This window comes from Pezoporus wallicus, unplaced genomic scaffold (assembly GCF_028554395.1).
Source record: "Pezoporus wallicus isolate ANWC-B61680 ecotype Strahan unplaced genomic scaffold, APGP_CSIRO_Pwel_v1 contig_7237, whole genome shotgun sequence".
NCBI lineage: Eukaryota > Metazoa > Chordata > Aves > Psittaciformes > Psittacidae > Pezoporus > Pezoporus wallicus.
In genome coordinates this window covers 1083802-1111412 of record NW_026635802.1, presented here as the reverse complement: position 1 = coordinate 1111412, position 27611 = coordinate 1083802, and the positions used below count along the sequence as shown (strand labels likewise).

Sequence of the window (27611 nt, the reverse complement as noted above, 5' to 3'; positions counted from 1 at the left end):
TTTAAGACTCTTACTTTAAATTTTGAAGTTTTGCTAGAAAATGCAAGAGCTATAAGTTGTCTTAAAGAAACAGTGTGCAAACCAGACCCAGTTGAAATGTTCATGTTATTGTGTAATTCCAGGAAAGAGAGCTTTAAGAAAAATTTTGTGAGACACCCTAAAACTGTGAAAATCATCAATGGTGTAACAAGGACCTGAGGCTGTATAATAGGAAAGCACCACAAATCCTTTTAGCATGAACTGTGAAGGAACCACAGAAATCAGAAAAAGCTACCTAGATCTTTTGAAACCACATCAACATCATGAAAACCCCTCAGTGACACAATGCTGCATTTGCTAATTCACATGTAGATTTTTGTCAATATAATAACAATAAATAACAATCATAAATAATTAATAACAATAATTTTTAAAAGACCAAAACCCAGTCAGCAGAGTCAAGAAGAGCTTACCTGGATCACTAAGAAATTCCTCTGAGGTGTTCCACATCCGACCATCCAAATACAATGTGCCATTGGTGGAGTTAAACTTGGTGTAGTCCCTGACACACTTGTGTCGCAAGTTGCCCATGAAGAGCTGAAGGCCTATGAGGGCAAAGACACTCAAGCAGAAAACGGTCAGGATCATCACATCAGCAAGTTTCTTAACAGACTGGATAAGTGCCCCTACAATGGTCTTCAGTCCTGGAGAGATAAAAGCCAAGAGTTTATAGACTGAGAGGCTGATACATGTCAGCAGATAGCTACTTTTCATGATGAAAATCTCCATGGAAGGGAAAGTTGGAAAGGCTTTTAGTCCATGTTTGTAACTGAATGGCAGAAACAAGAGACAGGTTATCACTATGAAGCTTTAGTTTGGCCTAGTTCTGTCTGAACAAAAATCCTGGTACTACTCTTACACAAACACTAATTTAAAAATGGAGGGAAAGAGCTGGATGGAAGAACAGTGAGATACAAAAATATTCGCGGGTAGAGAAAATATGGAATGTCTTTTATGTTTTCATGGAGCTGCAGGAAAGGCTGCAAAGCCTAAATCCCTTTGAATTTTGAGAATGTGAATTACTTTTAAATCACTCAGGTGATTCTGATAACTTTATCCCTCATATAAACAGACGAAGAGGTATGGAAATGTTATTTATCCCATGATTATTTTACATATTTTAGTGCCAAATCCAGCTTGCTATCCTAATATGAACAATTCCTCTGCCTTCAATTCATTTGCTTAAGACAACAATAATTTAGGATTAGAAAGAAGACAAATAAAATGGGCAATAAAATAAACATAGTGTAAACTATTTGAGTAAAACAACCTGAGGCTCCAACAATGCCTGGGCCAAGTTAATTTCTTTATAATATGCTGCCAGTGTAGATAAATCACCTTATTACAAACAAATTAGCTTTTCCTGTGTTTCACCTGTAACACTAGCTTCAGTTTATTATTTTACAAATATATGGATATAAATAATGATACTGTTTTCTCAAAAGATATTGCTTGCTCTTGAAGTGTTCCTGGAGAAAAGCACTGTTTGAGCTGACTGAATATTACATGAATATGACAAACCCCACTCTTTTCAAAAAAATACCCTTCTTTTGAACATGAGTGCTGTAGCTGGACGTTAGTATCAGTTGCACAATGGTAGCAATTTTGCTTTTTCTTTCCTATTTTTATCTAATTGTCAGTAAGTAGCAATCAGTGCTTCTGATACTCAGTGTCACCACTATGACAGCAGTAAGGGAAATTGAGTTAAATGGAAAAAAGAAAATGCAAAAAGGAAACAGGAGGAATTCTCCTGAGCAATACTCAGAAGCACATTGATTTGCTCACTGAATAAGATCATACACATTAAATCTCAGTTCCCTGGAATTCTACCCCAAGATTTTGGCAACCTCAAAGACTGAGCTATGCTGTATAATATAAAATACTATGAAAATGTACTTGAGGACTCTTAGGAAGGCAAAATGGGTTTTTGGTCTTGCTTAACATTTTGTGGTTAAAGTAAGGGGAAATAATAGTTCCGTAAAGGAGGATGTACTGCTGAACAGGTCCAGCTGTCCCTGAATCCAGCAGCCTAAAATATTCCACAGAGTATTGCCTTTAGGTTAACCTGTGAATGATTTAACCTCTATAAAATTGCCATTTAATCAAATGGGACTGACCCATCAGGTGTGGGTAGTCCCCTTTCTTCACTAAATCCTTTGTTTGCCACTTTAAAGCTAGTCTGTGGCATAGTACAGAGGGGGAGGTTAGAGAGTTTCTGGCTGTACTTGAATATGAAGCAAAAAAATATTGCAGTACAAACACTAGGTAAAAGCTGGATTTTTGTGTGATCTTCACTTCTTAGTAGAAAGGGATTTTACAAATGAGGTCAATTCTATTCAGGTACTGAGAAAAAGGCCAGTTTTGAACTTTTGAGTCCATCTGTAGATTAGGCTACCTTTTTGATGCCTAAAGAAAAAGCATAGCTCTTCTGATAATCTAGCCTTTAGAAATTTATACTTGAAGTGAAAGTAGTTTTACTTGTAGCCCAATTCTGAAGGAATTCCTGGGGTCTTACCCTTTCCTAGAACTTTAAGACAGCTAAGTCTTAAACAAGTAGCAAGGTGGGGAAAAATAAATCTGATTTGTAAATGCATTATTGTTTTATCTAATATTTTGAGATGTTTTTAATGATTCTTAGCACTGTCTGCCCTTTGAATGGACAGATGTTTCTTCACTGAAGCTGGTGAAACTTGTGAAACCCAAATGAAAATCAAGATTTAAGAAAGGGAAAAAAGCCAAACCACAAATTCTTTTACTGCAGTACCCTCTGTGAAATCCCTGCTGTACATTTATTTGTTTGTAATACAAACACAAGCTTGGAACCTGTATTTGTATCGTCTAAGCACACTAATTAATCTTATTCACATGGGCAAGGACAATGGAAGTCCTAATGTGAACAGGGACAATATTAGGAAACGAGACTTACAAAATCCTAATCACCACTAAAGTCTACCTTTCTCCAAAATCAGGCCCCAGTATTGTTATTTCAAGGTCATTTCATGAAACATACTTTCACCAGCTTACTTACTAGGGTTTTAAATAGAATAGCAATCCTATACTAGTAGTTTTCCAAGTTCATTCCTTGCAGGTATCAAATAATTTCTTTACGATAGGGCTTTCTAATTATTTTTTTAAATTTTATTTTATAATAGCTTACAGGTTTCTGAACAGTTTGAGAATGCTTCAGTAATACAGTTGCTGTAATTAAAGACCATTTAAAAATACCTTGTGCTCCGCCTCCTGGACCTTTTTTTAAAACTTTCCAAGAAAACGTTCTGGTGAGTGGTATACTTACAATCTAACTGATTTTTCTCAACCTTTAAAAACAAAGTTTGCCTAAAAATTTACTAGTGTCTCTCAAGTTGCTTGGCACAACTCACTGCTAAGCAAAGTGTTTAAATCACCATTCATTTAAAATCTCTGTGCCTCAAACAGAAGGACTGAGGGGAAATAAGGACACCCAGAACCTCTTGCAGGTGCTCTGCATTTCTCTGAATCAATCCCATGTTTTGTAAAAGCAATGCTAGATGTATTCAAATTTAGAGCACTGTTAAATCTTCTAGATAAATAATCCTCCTTTGAAATAGTGCCAATGAGAGCACTGCAATATAGCTTAATAGAAGATAACATTTATGGGGCATTAAAGGCATATACTTAATTTTTGCAAGTCAAACATCAAACCAGGCAGCATGCAGAAAAAAATGAGGATCTGATCCAAAGCTGAGCAACATCTACACCCGTGAATGACAATGGGTCTATAGATTACTTCCTGTGGAGTAATCAATACAGGCTTTTCCTGAATCACTGAACACTTTCCACACCTCTGGGCGAAATCCTGCTTGCGTGACATGAAAAACACCGCGAGATCCAAAATCAGTAGGATGAGGTTTGTATAGGCAGCCTGACATCTGCAGAAAGCAAGAAGGATTTGGCCCAAACATTCCTGTTAATGCATGTAGAAATTACCACATTCAGAGGTTAATCAAATAATCAGTTTTCAAATGCAAATCAGAGACCATAGAAAATGCAAGCAACACCAAACAATGAGAAATGGCAAGATCCCAAAACACCATCCATTCCTTCTACGAGATGTGAGAAAGTATTAGCATAATTCAGTATGACATCCATACCAGATGTTGGCAATCACCTACAGAACATCAGACACTTTCATGCACAGTCTGGAAACAAGCAGGGAGAAAAAGCAAAAACGACCAAAAAAAAAAAAAAAAAAAAGAGTGTGACTTGCACCATGATTGTCCTCACTCAGCCTACTCCTTCTCCTGAGGATACACGTCTTGCAAATGCTTGCATGACTCATGTGCATGCAGGGAGAGAAGAGTTCACTTTTGGTGAATGTTTTTTGTCAATAGCCACTGAGACGTGGGGCAGAAAAGGGTTTACTAGCATGTTGGCAAACTTGAATGATTGTCAGCATGTCTGTAGACCATCTTTCATGGAAATGTGACTGTCATGTCAGTCTCCAAGGAAAACACAAATTTCTCACCTCTGGGATAGATACTTAAATGATTTACCCACGAGAAGTATGACATTTTATCTCTCTGAAGGAGGTCTTCAGTGAGATTGAAGCAGTGAATGAGGGTCCATCTCCTCCACAGAGTCTTAATTCTTGTGCTCCGAGCCCTGTTCTGGCTATCAGTAAAGTACCAGATAACATTCACAGCGCTATTTATAGCCTTTAGACTCACACTAACTTAAATGGGAGCTGGATCAGGCCCCAAAGTGCCTTGGCCCAATTTTCTATGAGGTCACCTTTCACCAGTACCCTGTCATTTTATGTGAGATGTCTGTGACGTACATGCCTGCTCCAGAAAGAGCAGTGGAGTTTCTCTGGATGCATGCGTATCACAAAATCCTGGTGATGATGATGGCCTGCATTTTACAGGCTTTTGAACGGGGAGGCATAAGAGTGTGTGCCTCAGAACTTTGTATTACCTCAATTAGTAGTTATCAAAAACTGGTGATTTACATGCAGATAAACTATGATTCAGACCCTCTATTGTCATGGGAAGGGATCCTGCTGAGCACATGGGGACTCAGATATGCTGGCAATGGGAGACAAATGAGTTACTTCAGTGGGTTGTTTTGTTGCTGACCATGGTTTCCATCTAGATTGAAAACAAATTAATCCAGTTGCTATGGCAATGTGCAAGATGCTAATTAATAAATAAAATCACTGAGAGTTCAAGATTTTATGTTCCCATAGAGAAAATGCTACCTGTTTTTAAGCACCTGAACATAAGTGATATATGAAGAAATGAAAAGCTTTTTTTGTTTTAATGAGTCTGGGTAAACAGATATCCAGCTACTGTACAAAGCTTACTTTCTCTTGGTAACACGGGCAACTGGAAAACAGAAAGAAATGGGTGTGTTTAGTACAGAAAAGGGAAAATTGTGGGGATCCATGAAGGATATTTGTGTTGCTGAATCTCCATCTGAAGCCATCCTCCCAGGGCAAATCACCTAACAGCAAAAGCAATGAGGTGCTGGAACAGACTTCTCAGGAAGTCTGAAAATATCCACCTTTGAAGGTTTGTTAGAACAAGTCAGGCAATAAATATCATGCCACGTCTGAGGTATATTAAACACAGCCTTTGGCCAGGGGAATGGATTCTGCGAGTAGATCTTTTTGAATCCTTGGGCGTCTGTGTCACCTAAACATCCCTGTGTCTGCTTGCGCACTTTAAAGCCAAGCATTAAAGGTAGAGTGAAATTTTTAAAAGCACTAATTGTTAGCTTTACTGACTCCCTCTGGAGTCAATAGAGAAACTCATTGATTTCTAGTGAAGCAGAATGCCTTTGAAAACCAGCCTCTAAGTGCATTCCTGGACAGAAGCCTTACACCACGGAGGAGTTGGCCTGATACTTTCGGTAAGCAATTTCACTCAGCATGCTGAGGGCAAGTATGTTTGTGCAAATACAACTACCTGATGAAAAGCATGATCAATTTTATTGAGGAAAAGCTTAGAAATTTGAAAAGGAGAATACGTCTCAGCATTTTTTCACCTAAGATGCAAAAGAGGAAGCGAGAATAACAACCTTCTCCCCTTTCTAGCAGTTGAACCCAAAAATCTCATGAAATATATTAGTGTTCATCATCTTTTAATTTTTTAAGCCTATTGCGGAAAAATATTTCATCTCACCATAAGCCTACATTAGTACTGAAAACTGAGACTGATCTCCAAATAAATCTCAGCATCATGGCCAATGCTTCTTTTAGAATATATGTGGCTAACTGAAAAATGAACTGACTCCTCTGAAATTATCTGTTAGCATTAAAACCAAGCCTTAGTTGTGTTTTACAGGCAGCTAGATGTTCTGGGCCAATTTGTAGCTCTTCACATCTGTAATTTAAACACACTAAGGGCACAGGTAATCTTGACAACAAAATCTAAGGCCGGATATTCTATTAGCATATCTTCATGCAGTTATGTCAGCAAATAATTTAGTTACTAGCACCTAAAAATGCAGTTATCAAAAAACTAATCAAATAGTCAGAAAGAAAAAAAAAAAAAAAAAGAATGTGAGTTATTATGTATTGCCTCAATAAATAATTGTCCTCTCACTTTTTTCTTTTTTTCTATTAGCCAACAAATGGAACAACTCAGTGTTTGGTATCACTGAAGGGCTTTGGTGTATTTTTAAAGAAAGTTTTTCTGAATTTCAATACTCCTCTTTTTGTTTTTAAATAAAAAACAGATTAAATTTATCATTTGATATAAAACAAGGTTCAGCTCCAACTCCGATACAGGACAGCATAAATAGCTGTATATATAACTCAGCAAAATTGACAGGCTCTGCTCTGAAGAAGCTCAAGCTTAAGACAAGATGGAAAGTGAAAGGTGTCCCCTGGAGATGGCTGTCCCTCCAAGTTAATCTTCAAATCACTTGCAAAGGAAACTGGGAAACCCTGGTTTTTGTTCTGATTAGCCATTATTATCCCACATGATCTGTAAAACTGTGCTCAACCTTCTGTTTCCCTAGGGAAAAAAAAAATCCTTTCACAATGAAAATCCGATTAGAGAAAAGCCTTCTCTGTTAATAAATTATTCTTTGTAAACTTGAAATGAAAAATTAAGACAGAAACTGATTTCAAGGAATACCAGACCTAATGAATTAACATCTTAAAAATATTCTTTAAAAGCTGTATTTAAACATACACTTTCAATGAAAAGTACCTTGCTCTTTCAATAATTTCACAGATTTTTTGTTACTTTGATGTTGGAATGAGGAAGTAAGCACTAGAACACCTCAGTTCCAGAATTCCCATTTCTAGCTTATACTCCATGTGTGTGATGGTGTTAATACAAGTGCCTATAACTTTACTAAGTTTACACCACCAAATTTGTTTAGATTTATATTGCAGTGTAGATGTGAATAATAAGGGTTGGAAAAGCCTTCCTAACTTAAAAGAGCTGTGTGTGAGAATCTGAGCGGGTCTCTCGGAGTTTTAAATATTTTTGACATGTAATTGCCAACATCTGTTCAGGATAGTCACTGATTGGATCTACCATGCATGGTTTTTTTGCTATCTTCTCTACCTTGTCATGCAGGTTGGAGATGTTAAACACTGGGGCTGAATGAGACCTGTCCATAGATAATGCTTGGCAAGAAATTATTGTCATATAGTTAGTCCTCAGAGGACTCATCTCTGCATTAATTACTTAATAGTAAATATTATTTAATATTTTTAAGAAAAAGTAATAGATTAGATAAAAAGCTATGAAAAATCTACCAGATCTGTGGTAAAATACTGATTTATTTGCTGATGGGAGGTAACCATATCCTTGCAAATGTAAGAATATTGGAGTCGATGAAATTCTGAACCTACTAAAATCAATGATGAAATATTTTCTGATCTTTTAAGGGTCTGAAATTTAAACAGTGTTTCTATCACATGCAAATGGAGAAACACCATGACAAATTAGGCTATCTATGCCTGCAGTCTTGAAACCTCAACTCATAGCACAGACTTAGATTCCTCTGTTGATGCACTTTCAAACACAAATATGCATTTTAAGGTCATTACACTTTCATTTTTAAAAATCAGCACCTGATGACTTTAGAAGAGTTTCATTGTAATTTTCATGTGGCTCATGAATGAGTACTTTGTGTGTGTGATTCATGAGCCACCGTATACCACTGTTCCCACAGCAGCACTCATCACAGTGAGGTCTGTAATTTTGGAGGCATTCTAATGCCCTCTGCCCACAAAAATAGTATGAGAAAAACATATGAAAAATGTATTCTATTGACAGGTCACATTCCCTACATTCCTCCATTTCCTGATCAGCGTCTACGGTTATTTGTAATTACTGTGTTTACTACTGGAAATGGCATGTAGGCTTTAACTGCAGCCAGAGTGTTTAACCTGATTTTCACCTGAAATGACTGAGATTGTTTTCAGCGCCCGCAGTACTCTGAACGTTCGTAAGGCTGAGACATTGCCCAGGTCCACAAATTCAGTTATGTATCTGTAACAAGGGAAAGTCACACACAGACAATGACAAAACACCAGCAAAAAAAAAAAAACAACAACAGTCAAAGGGACAAAGAGAGACAGAGAAAGAATCACTTGTAGCTGAGAGCCAAAATGTAAGGATCAGGGCTTCTTACCTGGGATTACTGAAATAGTTTTTAAAGCTCTCAATACCCTGAAAGTCCGAAGAGGTGAAACACTGCCTACTTTCACAAATTCTCCTACATACCTGTAGAATTAAGTCACAGTTATTTGGAATTATACAATAGAGTATGAAACTTGTCTGAATGAAGAATGCAATCATAAAAAGTGGGAGCAAATGCAGCTGAATGAGAGACGCATCCACTTTTCAGGCTGTTATTTGATGCCATTTGTCCCAGTTTTTTTCATAATATACATTATTTCAAATGTTTCTTGAACTTTTAAACTTATCTAATAGGCATCAATTCTTTAAAACTACTCGGTTAACTTTGTTACTGTGCTGTTCAGCAATAAATACTTTAAAAACTTCACCATCATGTAGCTTAACAAAAAATTCTTTACATTATAGGAAACATTAGGAGTTATTTTGCTACTCCTAAAAAAATAAAATCTTCAAACACCCAAGTAATTTTCACATAATATCCTCTGCAAACTACATATAGGACAACATCTGAAAATATCAGTGCAAATGTTTCTGCTTGGCTATTTATTCTAAGATGCTGCATTCTGTGCTAAAGCAGATGTTGGTTTCAAGAGATGCTTAAGAATTTACTTTGTTTTGTACATCAAATCCATGCCCTTTGCCTGCAGGAAGATGGATTTTGAATGAATATAATTGCAATCCTACTAAAAACTATTTATGATTAAAATACCAAGCCCAGCTCTTCACTGCCATGCCTATTTTGGTCATCATGAAGACCCATGACACATCTGAGTTGAATGCTGCCAGGCGGGTCAGTTATGGGATGCATTTGGTTTTATCAGTGTTTCACAGAATTTATTCCTCTGAGTTGGTATACAGTAAAAGCACAGTCACCATTGTATTCTCTGAACAAAACAGCTCTTGGACTTTTTAATTTCACTGTTAAATTACCATTAAATTTCATTTATACATTCCACACCTTTGAGGCATTTGTTTTTGCACATGAAGTTAAAAACTCACCTGGTTATTTTACAAAGCCTGCTTAAGTGGGTTTTGTGCAAAGACCTCTGGGGAGGACAAAGCATCCTCTCCATAACTACTAATCCAGATTATAGCCTGGAAGAGCAATATTGCTTCTCCTCCTCATAATCTCATAGGAGAGTCCGGGCAAAGATTTACCTGTTTCCTCCCCTGGTTTACTAAGTGTTTCCCTCCCAAACTCTAATGCAACATGCAAGGGTGGAAAAAAAATTATTTGGGCAGAAGCAATACCATGGGAATACAATTTTGCTGACTAGAGATTTGTAAAAACACATTATTAATATGGGAACAAGCATATGAAGCAAATATTACCGCTGCTTGCTCACAATAGTTAGCTCTAAGATTTATTTTGGCCATTTCTTGGATGAAATTTCAGCAGACCAGTTCCTCCAAATTGGGAAGTGAGAAGCAACTGAAATTCCCATCCTGGATTTTCCTGTTAGCCAGGGAATTGCTTATTGTCATTAAGCTGTTGGCAGGGTACTTCCCAATCCAGAGTTACAGCTGCCTGAAATGGAAAGTACTCACTTGACTGGCAAAGAGTGATCTAAACAGGGGCAGTTTTATAATTTCCTACTTTCCCTTGAACCCTTCCATGACCCTCAGAGGGCCATGGCTGTGTCTGCTAGCACAGGGTGGAAGAAAAGCCCTAAAGACCTGTGGCACCTCTTACTATCTAGTGTGCTATTTAAAACTACTGTCTGTACCCCAATCTGTGCCATTTCTGCCCCAAAGAGGAGCCAAGAAGTTATTTGGCAGCAACTCTAAAGCAAGTGGCGGTCTTTCCACTGGAACACACATCAGTGAAAGAATCAGATTTTCTATTAGCTCAAAACCCTCAGTCCATCTAAACCTCATGGCCCCTCTAACAGGCTCTCCCATTTCGAACCCTCATGCCATCTATTTTTCCAGACACAGAAATACTAGTTACAAGCAAAAACAATACCAGAGTTACCTGTGTGGTCAATATTACTTTAAATTACTTGCAAATTGGATATATATGAAGGATAAACCATATCAGAATAGTCCACTGTCCAATGCGCTGTCCTATCTGCTGCTTGCATACTTGGAAAGAGGATTCATTTTACACGTGAAGATCACACTGACTGTTCAGACTCAAATTTCAGTGACAGTAAAAGAGATGCTCCCAGAGGAGTTCTGCAGAGCTGGGGGTGATGCCCCAGTCTCCGCCCCAGCTGAGAAGACGAGATGGAGCAGAAGCATTGCAAAGGTTGCAGTCTGTGGCTCCCTTGTCCTTTTCCCTCCTGCTTTCTGCCTCAACTGCTAAAACATTCTTCCTTGAAGGATAGAGGAACCCACGCATGGAAACTCTCCATGTTGTGCTGAATTCAGAGAACTGCAAAAAAACCCACGTCCTAACTCACAAACAGATGAACTATCACACCCTGCTTTTACCACCTGTCTGATGTACAGCAGAGCAGGCTGGTGATGCTTTGCGTTGTTCTGTCCTGCCTCTCAATGCTGCAGGAGAATTGCTCTTAGCGCTACTTTAGGCAAATTTCAGCTGAGAAAAATACCAAATGTGTGCTGACCTCCAAAAACTCCTCCCCATCTGCGCTGCATTTTTTGAAAGCTTATCACAGCGACCAGATGCCAGTTCAGCCAAATCCATAGGAATGCAGTAACAGATACCAGGATCAGGCCCAGAGCTGGCTATGATCCAAAGCCTACTAAAATAAATGGGAGTCTTCCCAACAAAGTCCACATACATTTTACATATCTTCATGCTGTTGTGCTAAATGCTGCTAATGTTCATAGAGTCATAGACTATTTCAAGTTGGAAGGGACCCATAAGGATCACCGAGTCCAACTCCTGGCTTCTCACAGGACTACCTAAAGCTAAACCATTTAGCTAAGAGCATCATCGAGGCACTCCTTGAATACTGGTCTGGATCCCTGCACCCTACCTGAGTTGCGCTATCAACTTCAGTAGCCCTCACTGGTGTTTGAACTAAGCTGGGTTGAATATTTTTTCCCTATTTTGGTTCCATTCAAATATAACTGGCCCACGAGTTCAGCTCAAATGGAAGTGCTAACAGGCTTGCACCTCACTTAACACTGTGGATTACGAGGTTTAAAGATGGCAGCAAGAGCTCAACTAAAACCAAAATAGAATGTAAGTATCATTAAGCAGAAAATACAGGGAGACTAAATGAAGTCCTTCTATGATTAGGAAATGGAGCTTTCAGGGTATATCTAACCTGATTCTACTTCAAGATGACACATGCTTTTCATATGCTTTTTTCTCTTAGCTATAGAGAAAATCTGCATTTCTAGCTCAGCTTTCTGGTTTTCAGCTGGAGATACCAACAGCGTCAGACATCTGCCTTTGGCCAGAGCTTGGGCTGACCTTGGGTCTGCTGCTACCTTTGGCTGACTGCTTCCCTACCCCCATGTATTTTCAGCTGTCTAGATGCCACAAATCCAACAGCTCTTTCAAAGCACCGGAACCTCACATGTTTTCAGTGAACTCTAATAATCAAGGTAGAAGTATATATCTGAAGGGGAATATCATGTTTGGGGGGCAAATTTCTATTCCCAAGATATATACAAGTTTCACAGGCTTTTAAATCAATTCTCTATTGCAGTAAAATAGTAATTACTTTCAGGGTGAGGAGGGTTTGTGAAGGAAGCAAAAGCAGTTTTGGTTGTGTTCTGGATAGATAGAGTATAAATGGGGATTTAAATACATGGGTATTCAGTCACACTTATAATACTTTCTATTCAGGGGTCCAAAGCTTCCCAAAATTGCATTAGATAGGCAAGTATTATTACAGATATACAAACAGCTCTCCGTGGAGCACAGAGAGAGTATATAACCTCTCCAAAGCATTTCAGTGAATTGAGAGAACGGAATTGAGAATTCTTCTGACTTCTTCCTCTGAAACCACTCAGGAAAAAAACTCTCCATCCTAATACACTTCAGCATTTTCTCATTGTCAGTACAATTTGAGAGAAAGATAAAAAAGAGGACCAATAGACAATTCTTTAAAAGTCCTACTGCATATCACTGTCTTGAAAAATACAAAGGAATGCTACTTACGCCATAACAATAACACTGAAATCCAGCCAGTTCCACGGATCTCGAAGGAAGGTGAATTCTGTCATGCAAAATCCTCTCGCCAATATTTTTATCAGTGACTCAAAAGTATAAATACCAGTGAAAGTGTACCTGGGAAATAAAGTGGCCAAGATAAGCAAGAGCATTAGCAAGCAGTAGATGGCAGGAAAAGCAGAGGCACACTCAGCTCGATCCTGCTCACATGAGACATTCCTCTCTTGGTGTTGCTCATGCAAGTCATGGCTGCAGTACCAGGCTGTACACAAGCAGCTTCATGTGTGGCCCAAGGGACATGTAAGAAAAGGGAAACCACTCCTGACAACCATAGAATGAAGACAGCTTTCACCAAATGGTGTACCTTGATGAATCCTCTCTCATTAAGTCAAGCATGAATACTCTGTTAAGCTGTGCTACAGGACTTTTGAAACTCTGCAATCACCAGTGAAAGAGGAATGGATTATGCCTCATTGCTTGTTGCTTCTCTAATTTGAAGGAGCCTGGTTGTTCCATTCATACCTCCCATCTCTTCCTGCACAGGACACTTTGAAGGACAGCAGGTTAAAAAAATGTCCCCACTTAGTTTTATTAGCTAAAAAAGGGTATTCTTCTTGCAACTTCCCTGTTCGCTACGTATGGTAAATCACACCATCCCTCAGAATTAAACAACAGAATTCCCTCACTGAGAAAGAGTAAAATAACTCCCACCTGAATACTATATATAATAATTTTGACCTGCTTGACAGTAAAAGAGACACAGGGGTGTTTTTTTCCCATAGTAAGACAAGCTGTTTATTAACAACAGCCGCCTGTGATGATCTTGGATAGAACATACATCTTACCTTTTGTAATAAAGATGATACTTGTAATGAAATTTACCAAATTCTCTGTGGAGGACAATAATATATCTGACTTACAACATTCAGATCTCTATTCACCCAGGGATCTACCTACCATCAGAGATGTACTTCAGGGCATAAAACATCTCTCTTTTTTTAATGTTTCTTCTTGAGTCATGTAGCCCAATGAGACTAAGTATTCAAGGACGCACCTCAATAAAAATAATAAATGTTTAGGATCCACCATTGGCATTCCCTACACCTTTTCTACAAATGAAGATGTAGATGATACGAAAGCCTATTAAAAACACCACAAAGACACACCTAAAATCCCATAAAACACAAAGGCAGTCATGATGTTAGGGGCTTTCACTGGAAATGCTATCTTGAGCTTTCTGTTCAGTCCCTAAACATAGCAGATATAATGGTGCCACCACACACAAAAAAATATGGCAGCTGGGATTCCTGTTTGGTAAAAAAAAGTAAAAAAAAAAATAAAATAAAAAAAGGTGTAAGCAATTAAAGGTGGTATTCTAAGGAAGAACTTCATTATGCATAAAATGCAAATATTTTCTCTCAGCTGTATTCTGCTGATCTGCAACAGGGCACACATACAGGATAGTGGCAAATCCCTTGCTCTCCAGACACCATGTCACACAGCAGAGTTAGTTACACATGTTATAAAACCTCAGTATGCTTCATGTTAAAATGGAGTTTCATAGGACAGGTTTTGTGCAACAGTGGACATTGAATGTTTATCACATCTCACATCTCCTTTTTGACCATACACCTAAGAATTATCTTGTATCTGATTTTTCATGATGCCTATTTAGTTTTGCTCTGGTATTTCAAATATAGGTCACCCATGTGACCGCCTCTTTAAGCATGTGCATTCAGTAATACATGCAGAAAACACATGCAAAGAACTAAAAAAAAATACTTAACGGTACATAAGCTCATTAAAATGATAAAGCACTTGTATTTATTCAGCATGTCAGATGGTTTAATTGATTGTATAATCATCATCTAATTCTAAATGGATCGGGCAAAGTCCTCCAGCAACTGAGCAGCTTCTTTAACAACAGAAAAATTTTTAGTGGAGGGAAGTTGAATTGATTTCTTTTTTCAAAATGGTCAGGAAAATGTTTTAAAGGAAGATCTAGGCCAAATATTTGCACAAGGTTACTCTTCCATCCCCTGGTAAGTCTCTGGAACAGCAGAACAAAATGGATTAAATGTATTGCTTCCAAAACCGATATTAATCAATTTGAATTACAGTTCATTGGGTTATTTTGCTCCTCAGAAGTCAAAAGCCTTTGATTTAATTCTATTCATTTGAGGAGGAAAAACTATGAGGTATGAGGAGACAGAAGAGGAAATATGGAAGCACGTACTCCAGGCTGCACAAGCCCATTTGCATTTCTGTTCTATGTTTCTTCCATGCCTTATTTGACGCACTGATAAAATCATCCCCATTTTCCTGCTTACAGAACACACTTTGATATTTTTTGTTTTGTTGATATCTGATATTTAATGTTTGATGTCCCAGCTGTAAACTCACTGACCGAATATTGACTCACATTGATGAGATGTCCATGCTTCAGCTGAATACATATGACTATGGTACTGTATGACGGTTTGAAACAGGAAAAAGGACAACATTGGGGGAAAAGTCACAGGCATACTTGAGGGTACCATACTATACAGAAATACATGAAACATCCTGGGATTAGGATGTTATTGTGATCAGATGAAATATTTGGTTCAGCACTGTCTATAATTAGCAATTTATGGCCTAGAAGATGTGCCCTGCATGATTCTGAGAAACCAAAAATAAGGGCATTTTACTGTCTTTCCTTACAGCCCTGAGTAGACCAACCACCAGGCTATGGAGCAGCAGATGGCTGTGTTTATCATATGTCAGTCAAAAATAAAAAGTGTGTTCTGATTGGTTCAATGAGCCAAAATAATTGTTTAATGCACTGTAGGTTGATTAGCTTGTGCATCTGGTATCTGTTTCTAAGAGGAATATTTTAAAGCAACTTAAAGAAATTAAATGGGCTTTCTGAAGCTAGTTGGCCTTTTCTAAAATTAGTTTAAAAAAAAGAAACAAACAAAAAAAAAACAAAACAAAAAAGCCCTTCAAATGATCCTTTGGTGGTTGTTGTTTTTTTTTCTGAAGGTTTGACAAACTAAAAAGATTGGAAGATAAAAGCATTCCCAGACAACTTTATTCTTCCTCCTAAGGTATGCTTATCAATGGTTACAGGGGAACACTACTCATGGTGAACTCAGTCCAAAAGAAACTTCTGCTTCTGATAAGTTTCAGATTAAGGACAGAACTAAGTACATCCAGGAAGTATTTTCTGAAATAATTCAACTTAAACTCCACCTGCCTATTCTAGTGCGTCCAACCATTGAATCTCTTGCATGGGAACTGTGAAAGGCTGGACAGTTTCAAATGGAGGTCTCATCATATGTGTTTTCATTCAGATGTAGCATAGCAGGAGCATTTAGCAGTAAGTGTGAGCTTGGTAGACTAAAAAAGTTGTTAGTTTACTTACTAAGGGAGTTTTCACAGGCAATAAACCCCTGGAAAAACATTTTGTCATGACAGATATTATCATCAGTATTACTAGAAAGAAATTACGCCACAGCAAACCAGAGGAAAAAAAGAATATAACAAATGGAAGAGAAGGATGGGATAAGGATAGGGCAGCTGTAAATCAGCAAGGATACTTACTCAACATATTTATTCCAGGACGGAGTCTCTGACTGTGCCATGAACACACAATTAGTTAAAATAGTGCACATAATAAACATACTGAACAATGTAAATAAGCAAATTAAGGAAAGCAACGCATATGTTGTTAAGACTTTATAAATTATTTCACACAGGATGTGACAGCTCACTCATAATTTGCAAGTTGCTTAAAAAGGACTATAGACATTTGTTTATAAGTACATAAGGAAACAAATTATTATATACACATAAAAATTATAAGGAAACTTTTCCTCCTTTTTTTCCTTTGCCTACATTTTTATACATTATACAGTAAACAAATTACTGACTCTGCAGTCTTCTGAAAATACAATACCCAAATTTTACAGCTGTGTTGGTCAGATGACAATGTGCATAGGTGTACAACTTTGTATGAAAAGAGGGATTAGTCTCATTTAAGTATCTACAGAAAACCTGTGTCTGCAAATTCCCATTATATTTTGCATCCTGAAACATTTCTCAGGCTGTAGGGCACGTTATAAATCTGGTCTTTCTAATATCTCTAATGGGCTTGAGTTCTCACATTCAGTATAAAATTTCACCAAAAGCTAATATAAGTTTCACAGCACTAATTTTAAAACTTGGTCTGCAAACTGGCCTGTCTTGGTCTGCAAAGCTGACTGCCTCAGCTGAGGCATCAGTTTCCCTAATTAGAGGCTAAAACAAACCTCCCAAGTGTAGAGTCCATGCTCGTAGCTGCTAAGCTGTGGCCACAGATACAAATGGAGCACCCTCAATTGAATTCTTCAAACTGAAAACACAGTTCACTGAACTGTTCTCCTAAAAGCACGTCACTATCTGTAAAAACATTACAAAATATGATGGGATTCTCCTGTATAAATAATAGGTCCCATGCTACTGCAGAAAGTTAAACTAATGAGTTTAAGTGGACAGAAAATAAGGCAAACAGCCTAAAACTCAGTCAATAGGCTGGGACGCTTCTGCAGAGATCGGTAGACTCCAAATATTAATTTGTTTTGCCTTCATTATGAAAAAAAGATAAAATAAAATAAGGTGTTTGTTTGAGTTTTTCCCCTTTTTACTGATTCCATAGGTGTCATATTTTGTTTGAGAATAGTGATGCAAGAATATAATTTCAAACGTACATCCTGAAATATTTGTGTGAAAATTGTCCTTTCACAGAGGCAAAATCTATGCTGGAAAGAGTGGAATGTTTTTCTATGGGCCACATAAGCAACTACAAGGTTAAATTTGTAATAACCAACCTGCATATTCCCCAGTGCTGTTGCAGAAAGCAGTAATTGAACTCAAAGGGACTCCTCCTCTCACAAACATTTTCCAGTTCTCAGCTAACACTTATTGAAGGACTGGGATGGATATTTGATAGCCAGTCACGTTTTCTCATGTCAGCTTGAGATACGTTTTGGTAATTTGTGTCCATCTGGTTAACACAATTAGTCTTTAAGCTGCAGCTAGCCTAGAAAACTTGGGATTACTTTTTCATCTACAGTGAAATGCTATGAAAAGAACAATGGCAAGACAGAGTAGCGTCTTCAGGTCATGCCAAAAAACTACTATGCTTCAATTTAGTTCCAAGCAAAGCGATTCCTCTATAACCACCTATTTTAAGATCACTGGTGTGATTTATACATCCCTGTTTCCTTGTGGTGTAAGATGAGTCTAACAGATGCTAACTTACAGGCAGGTGTCATCACCTTATTCAAACACCAAAGAGAATACGCCACAGAAAATAGGTTGAAAATGTAAGAGGTCAGCTTTGGGACATCAAATACACTATGAATTCAAACAGTTTCATGACCAAGCTGGAAACTACAAAGAACATAAAAGAATGAAACATTTCAAATGGTCATGCACCAAAGTCAGAGATCGGTATTAAAAGAAAGAGGTAAAAAAAAAATATCCTACAGAATGAAAATTAGCATTCCTACCTGAAATCTAATGCAATTGGTTGCATTAGAAAAAGTCATTGTTGATTATCTACTCAGAAAGGACAAAGTAAAAAGATGAAATTGAGATATGATATTCTTATCTCAAGGTAAGAGATATATTAGCAGCATTGACTGTTACCTCTCTTAGGACTGCTACTAATTCCAATTTTTGACATGGCTAACACATTCAGAAGTATGGGTTGGACTCCGTTATGGACCATAACCCAAATATAGTAAGCTACTCATCAGGATTCTTTCTGCAATAAATTAACCTTATTCTTTCCAATTCAAAGTTATAGAGTAAGCTTTGCATAAACTGGTTCTAAAACTTATAAATTTCATCTCCTAGCACAAAGTTATTGAGTCAAACACAGCATACTTCTATTCTAGACTTCATTATGATGGATAATTGTTAATTAGCAGACTGAATATTAGAGGTTTCTAAGTGATCATTGCCAAATTACATATAATATGTGCAAGCAAAGGTTAGTCCCAATCAATACTACATATAATTGGTGCTTGACAAGGTCTCATTTTCCCTTATGGAGGAAAGTGTGTAAAATCAGATGGGAGAAATGCTGCAAGCAGAAAATATGAAGAAAGACTGAAAATTCTTTAAGAAGAGTTTCGGGGTTTCTTTTTTGTTCTTTTTTTCAATGGGCCAGAATCCATAATTCTTGCTTCAAGGAAGGTAATTTTGGTCAAAATCCCATTCTGGATCTGTGGCAAACAGCAGCTATCTATACTACCTAGAAAAACAAGGAATAGCAATTGCTATGACTTTATATAGGATTGCAAACTGCTTGGAGAAATTAAAGACATCACAGAATGGTGCTCGGTTTGCAGGCTAGAAGAACTAAGAGAAGTCTTTTAAGCATAAGACATCAATGAAATGTTAGGCAGTGAAGATTGTAAAGGAAGATGCTAATAATAGCTAGTAATGATGCAGAAGGCAAAAAGCGTTCATCCATTGGGATGCAGACCTACACTCCCTATGTTCTCTGTGACAGAAATGGACCGGGGTCTTGCTCTGGCCCATGGTCCTTTCATGGGGCCTCCTAGATTCCAAAGAAGAGGAGAAATACCTAGAAAAGGTTTAGGGATACATTGTTAATTGAAGTAATCCACCTTACTAGAAGGTTGTGGATGTTTTTTCCTTGGAAGAGTGCATTTTGAATGACTAGACTCTGGATGAGCAGTTGAATATACAGAATCTATCCTGCCTGAAGTCTCAGAGGAAGAACTCCACATACAGATACTTAACCAAGAAATGTGACACCCACAGCTTCTATATAGGACAGTTTTACTCTATCCTCTCTATTTTGTTCTACTGTTAGCCCTCATGGTACACTTAATGACTGGAAATGGAAATATCGCATCTACTAGAGAAGATGATTCAGACACTTCCGTGACAGGGCACCATTTGTTAGTGCTCTTTTTTGGCTTTTGCCCTGAAGAAAATAAAGACTGCTTGATTACACTCACACAAGACAATAGATCTGGTTCCCAGATTCATGTCTGTGATATTATCTGCTTGAGTAATTGCCGATCCAGGCTTCTTTCTGCCTGGGATATTGACTGCCTGCTCAGCCAATTGGCCTTTGTTTTTCAGGTTGATGTGAAAGGTTTTTATCGACAGAAAACAAATCAGTGCCTAATGCAGGAACTTCACCACTGTTTCACTGGGACTACAGCTGTTGCCTCCTGCCTGTGCTTGCCAAAGATTGAGCTGTTGGATTTCCTGACGTTATCAACACGAAGTGATAACTTGAATCTTTCTGTATCTAAAATGCTATTTACATTGTGACCTTCCACTCCCACAATTTACAATATTTCTGTTCCTGACATATCTTTCAAATTCACTCCTCTGTGGTCTTTATCATTGGAAGCAATGTGAAAAGGATTTATTGCACATTTTTCTTTGGGTTGACTGTTACGAAGGGCATGCAGTTCCTGTGTATTACACATACTTGTGACCTCTGGGCTACACCAGGCAGCGTAGAAGGAAGTAAGCAGAAGACAGAAAAGGTCTCCAAAGCTGGAGACAATGTTCAAATATACATGCTGTTTTTCTCAGTTAAATTTTCAGATTCTTCTCTTAGCCATACCTGTGCCAATTCATTGACTTCAATTAACTTCAGCAAGGCTGTGCTGATGTAACTGTACCTAATAAACACTGTTGGGTATGCAGCAGCAAGTGCTGCACTGCTTGCATACATAATCTGATCCATAAGCAAATCTCTCTGTAAAATTGTATGGTGTATTCTTAGTAATCATAATAATAACCTGGCTGATATCACACACTCATTTTTGCATAGACTTATTGTAACTAGAAGCTTTGCCTATTTTTCCTCTTGCTAGATTATCTGTATTTGCACTTTTTTTTTTTTCCTCACTATATGGAAAACTACTGGGAATCTGGTTTCTTTCTGGATTTTTTTTTTTTTTTCGGGGGGGGTGGGGTGTGTTTGTTTGGTTTATTTGCCCCCCCCCCCCCAAATTTGATAACAAACCAATGATTCTAAGACACTACCTGCTTTGCATTTATTAGTTCTCTGCGGCAGACATAAGCATTACAGGTGAGGGATTTTTGTCGCTAAAACATCACATGATCATCACGGCTGCACGTGAAGTCTGAATTATCACTGCCAGGTCTCCCATGTGCACCATAGAGAAAAGGCAACTCATGAAAAAAGGTGCAGTTTTAGTAATGTTCACACAAAGCTGAACATTTGGGTCCATTTGGTCTTCCAGAGAGATGTGACTTTGTTCAGAATATAATATTTCTATGTCAGTGGTTAAAACCCAAGTGAAAATCAACCACTGCAACATATCTTGCATGACTTCAGAAGTAGAGCTAAGGGAAATCAGGCATCAACCTTCCACTGAAAGGTCCATCAGGCAAGCCTGTCCTTTCATTCCTAGCTGTATAACACGTTTCAACAAGAAAAAAAAACAAAAAAAAACAAAACAAACAAAAAAAAACCACAGAAAACCCCAACAAAACACTATTTAAAAAATGTTTTGTTTCAGGAGATCAAAATAATTAATTTCTGAGGCAGTTCAAAATTAAACTGCATCTGCATATGGTGTCACAAAGTCTCATGGGAGAGGCTGCTCAAATGCTGAGTAGCAAAGCACTCCATCAGTGTAGGTTTCTCAAGGTATGCTCCAACTTCCTGGTTCCCTTCCTAAGGTGCTACACCCAGTTTCTTCCACTGGCTCTTTAAAACATGTTCAGGCCCTTCACACCTTTTAATCCTGAGTAAAGGCAGCAGACTCCCCACTGCAGTTCACATTATCTGATGCCAGCAATATAATACAGACATTTTCACAGTTCACATAACAATATAAAATGAACCAAACCAAAAATCCAAGTGCATTTCTGCTTCTGCAAGCAAATTCAGCAGAAAGATTTAAAACAGCTTAATGAAATAAAATGGTTTCTGACTTCCATCCATCTGTGTTTAAAAACTCTATAAAATACATGAGGAGGGAAATCAACAGAAAGGATATGAATGTACCAAAATTTTAATTGCTGCTCTTCTGATTGGATGGAAAGGACTAAGTATATACAAGGCAGGAGTGGCACTAAATCGAAAGATTGTCTTCCCTTTGTTCAGTACTATAAATGTCTGGAAAACAAAATAGAAAATGAGAACGTTTAGTATTTTCATTCATGCCCAGCTTTTCCCAGCCCACGTCCCGTTGTGAAGCTCCTGACAGGATCCCACACTTCTTCCCCACTCCCCTCAAAACCCCCAAATTCCTTTTCACTTAGTGAAGAGTTTTGTTCAAGACCCTCCCAGCAGAGCTATTGCCTGTCCTATTGCAATATCCCAACTATTTTTCATTCCTTCAGTCCTTACAGGGACCTGTGCCATCACCTCCATCACAAGGCTGGCGGAGAGTGGAATCCCCTTTAAAAATAAAAAATTGCACAGTGACTAGAATGTGGTTGAGGGACTTTTATGATGTGCTCTTCCCAAATGCCAGAGACCTTAATACGTTGTTACTCCATTTTCTCTACCTTGACTCCTTTATTGCTCTCAGTCGATGTTTTTGTCTCACCAAGTAAGCAGCTTCATGAGGCACAGCTCCACAGCAGGATCTGACCCTGGCACTGAGGAACTGTCATTGTACTCAAGTTAATATGGGCAGAGGAAACCAATACTGTGAGTTACCTTAAATCCAAAGTAATGCTGAATGGATGCTTGTCCAACTTACAGAGCTTTGCAAATGCCCCAGTATTCACTGAGCTACTCCTATGCACTCAGAGACAGGATCAAGACACCCAATAGACAAACTCTAACCAATTCACCCAACTGGAGTCTAGGACCTTCATGACACTAAAATTGCAAATCTGTATCCTGCCGCTTGTGCCTGGGGATAGCAGGCAAATTAAAGGTAAATTAATTCTGGCCCTTCCAGGTAAGTAATCTATTTGTCTTTATCAATTTAACTTCTATTCTGTAGTTCTTGTACCTTTTTCTACACTGTTTTAATAGACAAAGCATTGTGGTCATACTAATTCACTGATTACGGGAAATAGCCTAGCCCAAAATCAGGAACATCAGTACCTGAAAGAGCTAGAAGCTACCTAAAAATACACTGTACTTCCAAGCCTTATTTTGTCCGCAGTTTTTTGAAATGTTTAGAAAGGGGAATGACCTGTAGTAAGCAACCAGCTCAGCTTTGCTGTCAACAGCCTTTTGACAGAAGCTGCGTGTGCTGTTGTGGCTTTGTTCCAGCCTACACGTGATTCCTCATCAGGTGATGCTTGCTTTGGGACGAAGCTTACCCTTCTGCAGAGAGCCAGCACTGCACATGCTACTCGCATCTCCCTTCAGCTCTGTTTTGGTCATCTTAAACAGTGCTGAACTACCCTTTGGAAGGAACAAAACAGTTGCTCTCCAGGAATGGTTGTGGAGGTGCCTCCTGCTCTTGTGCAGAGTGCTAGCACAAGACTGAAGTCACCCAGAAGCCCTTAACATTAAGGGGCTTAAGTGATAAACAACAGACCTGTGAAGAGTCAAGAGTCATGCAGAAAACAAGATAGGGTAAATAAAAACCTCTGGCTTAATTTAACTCGGCTACTGCTCTGCTCTTTTCAGACACTGTATGTTCATACTCACAGTTATCTGAAAACACCAAAGTTTTAATTATGCTTTTTATCCCTCTTTGCCCTCACACTTAGATGTTTTGTGGGATTCCTGCTCATGCTGAAACTGATCCTTAGTCTGGAAGAAAACGTTTTTACTGGCTGTAGAAAGCTAAAAAACGGAGAGCTCAAAACAGAGCAAAGCAAAGCAGCATGATGGCTGGCTTGTGCTCACCTTACGATCATTGTAGAAAGGGTCAAGGTCCTCCAAAGGCTCTGCAATGAGCTCTGGAGGAACAGTCCCATAGATATCAGGCAGCTTCTTGCAAGCTTGCAAATCAAATTGAGGCTGAGGTTTCTCGTCTTCACCCAGCTGCTCTCTGTATTCCTGCTTTGCATTCCTTGCGAGCTTCTCCGCAATTCGTTTCTCAATAGCAGCCAAGGATTCAGGCGTGAACCGGTGGAAGCTGTTAGTACCCGGTGGTAACAAGAAGTCAGCCATCTTTTCATCCTGCTTTGTCTTTTCTGGTCTTTACTCCTAGTAGTGGAAACAGCTGAAACGAAAAGTACCACAGGTTAGTGACAAGAGCAAAGCAAGAAGAACAAAGCCATCAAAATGACACAAAATAACCCAAACAACTTGCAGATTCTGTATTATCAGGAAAACAACTATTTTGGTGTGGTTAGTAGAACATCAAGGAAGATAGAAATGATCGAAACTGTAATTTCAATTAGGAATCACTCACAATCAGAGCTAAAAAGACTTTGTAGATAGGCTGTGGAGTATTAAGGTTTTCAGGCACTTGGGATCCTAAGTCCAAACTAAGGAGTAACTTAGATTCATACAAGATTAAGTTTCATAGAAAGCCACACAGATTTGGATTCCTAACTCATTTTTGAAAATGCAGCTCTGGGAGTGGATGAACAATGTGCCTAAGATGACTGCAGGGCAGATTTATATCAGCCGATCTCTGGCCACATGATGCAAACTCTAAAAATGCCCCAGCTGTTGTATTCCAAATTTAAAGAGTGAAAGGTCAAATACACATTCTTAAATCACACAGAAATTCTCCATAATCTCTGTTTTAGGGTTTTGTAACATTATTTTTATTTTCCTTTGGGTTAGCAAATCCCATTTTCAAAACATCCAACAAGACTTTTGAGCATTTTTTTCTCCTCACACCCTACAATCCGAAGGATGCTAGAATGTGCTTGCCAAACCCTAGGACTGTCATTACTGCTCTCCAAGCTGAATATCCACTGCTACCAGTTCATGATATCTGAAAACCAGGCTCCATCCATCCAATACCCAATAACTCAAACTTGAGAGGCCTGACCATCTTGGGTTGATGGTGTTTCACTGTTAACACTTCCAATCCCCATGTGAATTAAAATGACTGAGAATTGCCACATCCCTTCAATTTACATGAATAAAGCAAAGTGTGAAATACACAGCAGAGTAAAAAGCTGTCTTGTATCTTCACTAAACATGGATAGTAGTGAAAATTAATGAAAAATTCTGTTTGAAAAGGTATGAAGCTTATCCCTGTTCTAGTAGCCTTTACAAATCCATCCAAGTTCACTGAAGCAGTCTTTTGCAATTTAATACTGAATTTCATGGCATGTTTTTTTTCCAGCCAGAGAAACCCTCACTACACAACAATTAAAATTCACTTCATAGAAGAAACACATCCCTTGTTTTTCTACCACCAGCAGACCATTCATACTGAATCAGTATATAAGCTGGAGACAAACAAAATAGTAGGTTTTGAGGTGGCCCACCCTATTGAATTTGTCAATGTGTGCAGTATACAATTCTTTGTTAAGCCACAATTGTTGTTTTCTGTTTTCAGATGGTATTTGTCTATTTACAGCGTATAGTTCCAGATAGTTTGCTTCTATTAGGCTCTGTGATGACAGCATTGTTGTTAGCAAACAAGACTTTAACTGGACTCTGCATGACAAATAGCATATTTATTGACTCAATTTATTTTAGTAAAGTACTCTTTCAAATAACTAGTTTTTCCCATTCTGACTTAGTTTTAAAATGAATTCATTAAATTGTCATTGATCACAGCCTATCGTACAGGAATGATTTAGTGGAGCTTGTATATTATACTCTGCATTACTGCTTGTTTGAAGCAGCAGGGCTAAAATGAATTAGCCTTCCTGGAGTTTGGATACTCAGACATTATTCTTTATTTAGATTTTTTTTCTCTTTATTCCTTTACCCTCTCCCCCCACCATCATTTGTTTTATCCCCTTCCTCCTGAAAAACAGGAACTTAGAAGCTTTTCCAAAATTTGAGTTTTCTTGTGCTCAACGCTTGGTGACTCAGCACCAGTGCAAGCAAATACAATTTTACTTTCTATAAATGACATCAGTACAGGTGGCCAGAGAATTGTCAGAGTTTGTTGTCATTTCAATTTTTGTTTCTTCACAGTGAAACCTGTCTCAGACCCAAAGGGAATAACAAAAATCAGTGGCTGATCTGTACTTCTGGAAGGACATAGTCTAGGCCTCTAAACAGGAGACGAGGTCACTGTGTGCTGCTAGTTGAAGTCTAGATAATCACGAGCACTGTGAAGACAGTGAATGAGGAATGATTGTTCGCTTTTCCTCATAATACAAAAATGGAGAAATTTGTATCAAATCACAGATTAATGGTTTTAAACACAAAGATGCTGTCTCTGACTGAGAAAATCCCCTAGCTGCAAAACCCAGGTGCCTTCAAGAAAGACTACTTATGTTTGCCCTATTTTTACAGTCTTCCTAGGCTACTAGTCTGGAGAAACCTGTCATCTCATTTTATATACTTTTGTCCTTACATAGTGCTAATGCCAACATAAGACAGCCTACGAAGCCTTGGGCAAGGGCTCAATCTGCCTTCTGACTGTGGCTGGCCTGAGCTTCTGTAGTTGCAGAAGCACACAGAAACCCAAAGCTAATACCCCCAAACATCTCTTGAGATTCACATCGCACCAACTGCCTGCCACCAATCTACACAGACATTCCCTTTGCTGGAACACTGATGGTAGCCATCCCTGCATCACCTTCTCCACATAGCTGAACTGGAGGCTTGGCCATGTAGCACAGGGCACACCAAGTACTTCACTGAGATGACAAGAGAATGTGTGGAATGTCACTACTAAGGGCCACAGAGAAAACATCCTTCATTGCAAAAGCTGAATCTTGACATGAAACTTCAGCATCCTTCTCAGACTTCCTTAAAGAAGCTATTCTGGCAACAGAACTGGTCGAATTTTTATTTTTTTTTTTAATATAGGGGAGGGTGAGGGAGATAAAATTGCCAGAAAAACCTAACTAAAATTGGAAGTTTTAATTATTTTTAAAGGAATTGTTTAAAGCTCTCTTTTATTAGAAAATTGAATCAACTTCAAACTGGTCAAAACTAAGTCTTTTCAATTTCATCTGCAAGTTCCTGAAAGACAGCTAACTGCCTAGGAACAAGTAGAAAATCCTCCACAAACTTTGTAAGAGCTTTTGTTACTCTTCTATTTACTGTTCCTTTAAAAAAATACATTTTCCATCATTCTTACAATTGAAAAATCTTGACATATTTTGTCTTCATATTGCATACAAGTTCCAAATTTTAATATATATACTTAGCTTAATTCTTCTTCAATTTCATATGTTTTCAGGAAATGGGCAAGATAATTTCATGGGTCCTTTCTATGTCTAGTTTCTTTTAATCTATGAATTGCAAACATTTCTACAAATAGCCAGGGTTAGCCCAGATGTTTCTTAAGAGGGTAAGAAAGAACCACAGTTTGAAAAGGGAAATCATCAATGACTGAACCAAAGAGCTGGAATGCCATTTCTTAAGAGATAATAGCTGTTGTGATTCATGTTTTTACAATATAAGCCTGACTTTTTTCCATTCCTCTCAGGCATATTTTTGAAGTACAAGGCTTCAAACACATTGTTTCTGTGATATCACCATGCACAGAATGAACATTTCCCTCTTGCTTTGTCAGTTAACATCGGTTCCTGCTGATAAAACTGTACTGGTTATGTAAACAAAATGTGCATGCGAAAATAAAGCCCCAATATGCATATTTTCTAAGGCATGGCAAGAAGTAAGAACAGTACAAACAAATAAGATATTGCTATCTCCTGTATTTATTCAGAAAAATAAATGCCATCTTCCACTACAGTCTTAGCCCTGCTCTCATAGG

The 27611-nt window shown here is 38.1% G+C and overlaps 1 protein-coding gene across 4 annotated transcripts in view; it reads right to left on the bottom strand.

Moving 5' to 3' along the window:
• Positions 1 to 27611, bottom strand: part of LOC130593274 (sodium channel protein type 5 subunit alpha-like) — a 215577-nt gene that overhangs the window by 151444 nt on the left and 36522 nt on the right. For 3 of the 4 annotated variants that reach the window (XM_057398303.1, XM_057398304.1, XM_057398305.1), the window contains exons 2-7: positions 23648 to 23966; positions 21829 to 21946; positions 16363 to 16453; positions 12766 to 12894; positions 8440 to 8531; positions 453 to 683 (exon numbers count right to left, since the gene is read on the bottom strand). In XM_057398303.1, the coding sequence (XP_057254286.1) occupies positions 453 to 683; positions 8440 to 8531; positions 12766 to 12894; positions 16363 to 16453; positions 21829 to 21946; positions 23648 to 23914 (928 nt within the window). In that variant the 5' untranslated portion in view covers positions 23915 to 23966. Of the gene's footprint in view, positions 1 to 452; positions 684 to 8439; positions 8532 to 8673; positions 8766 to 12765; positions 12895 to 16362; positions 16454 to 21828; positions 21947 to 23647; positions 23967 to 27611 lie in introns of all 4 variants that reach the window. The other variant, XM_057398302.1, reaches the window with a different exon arrangement.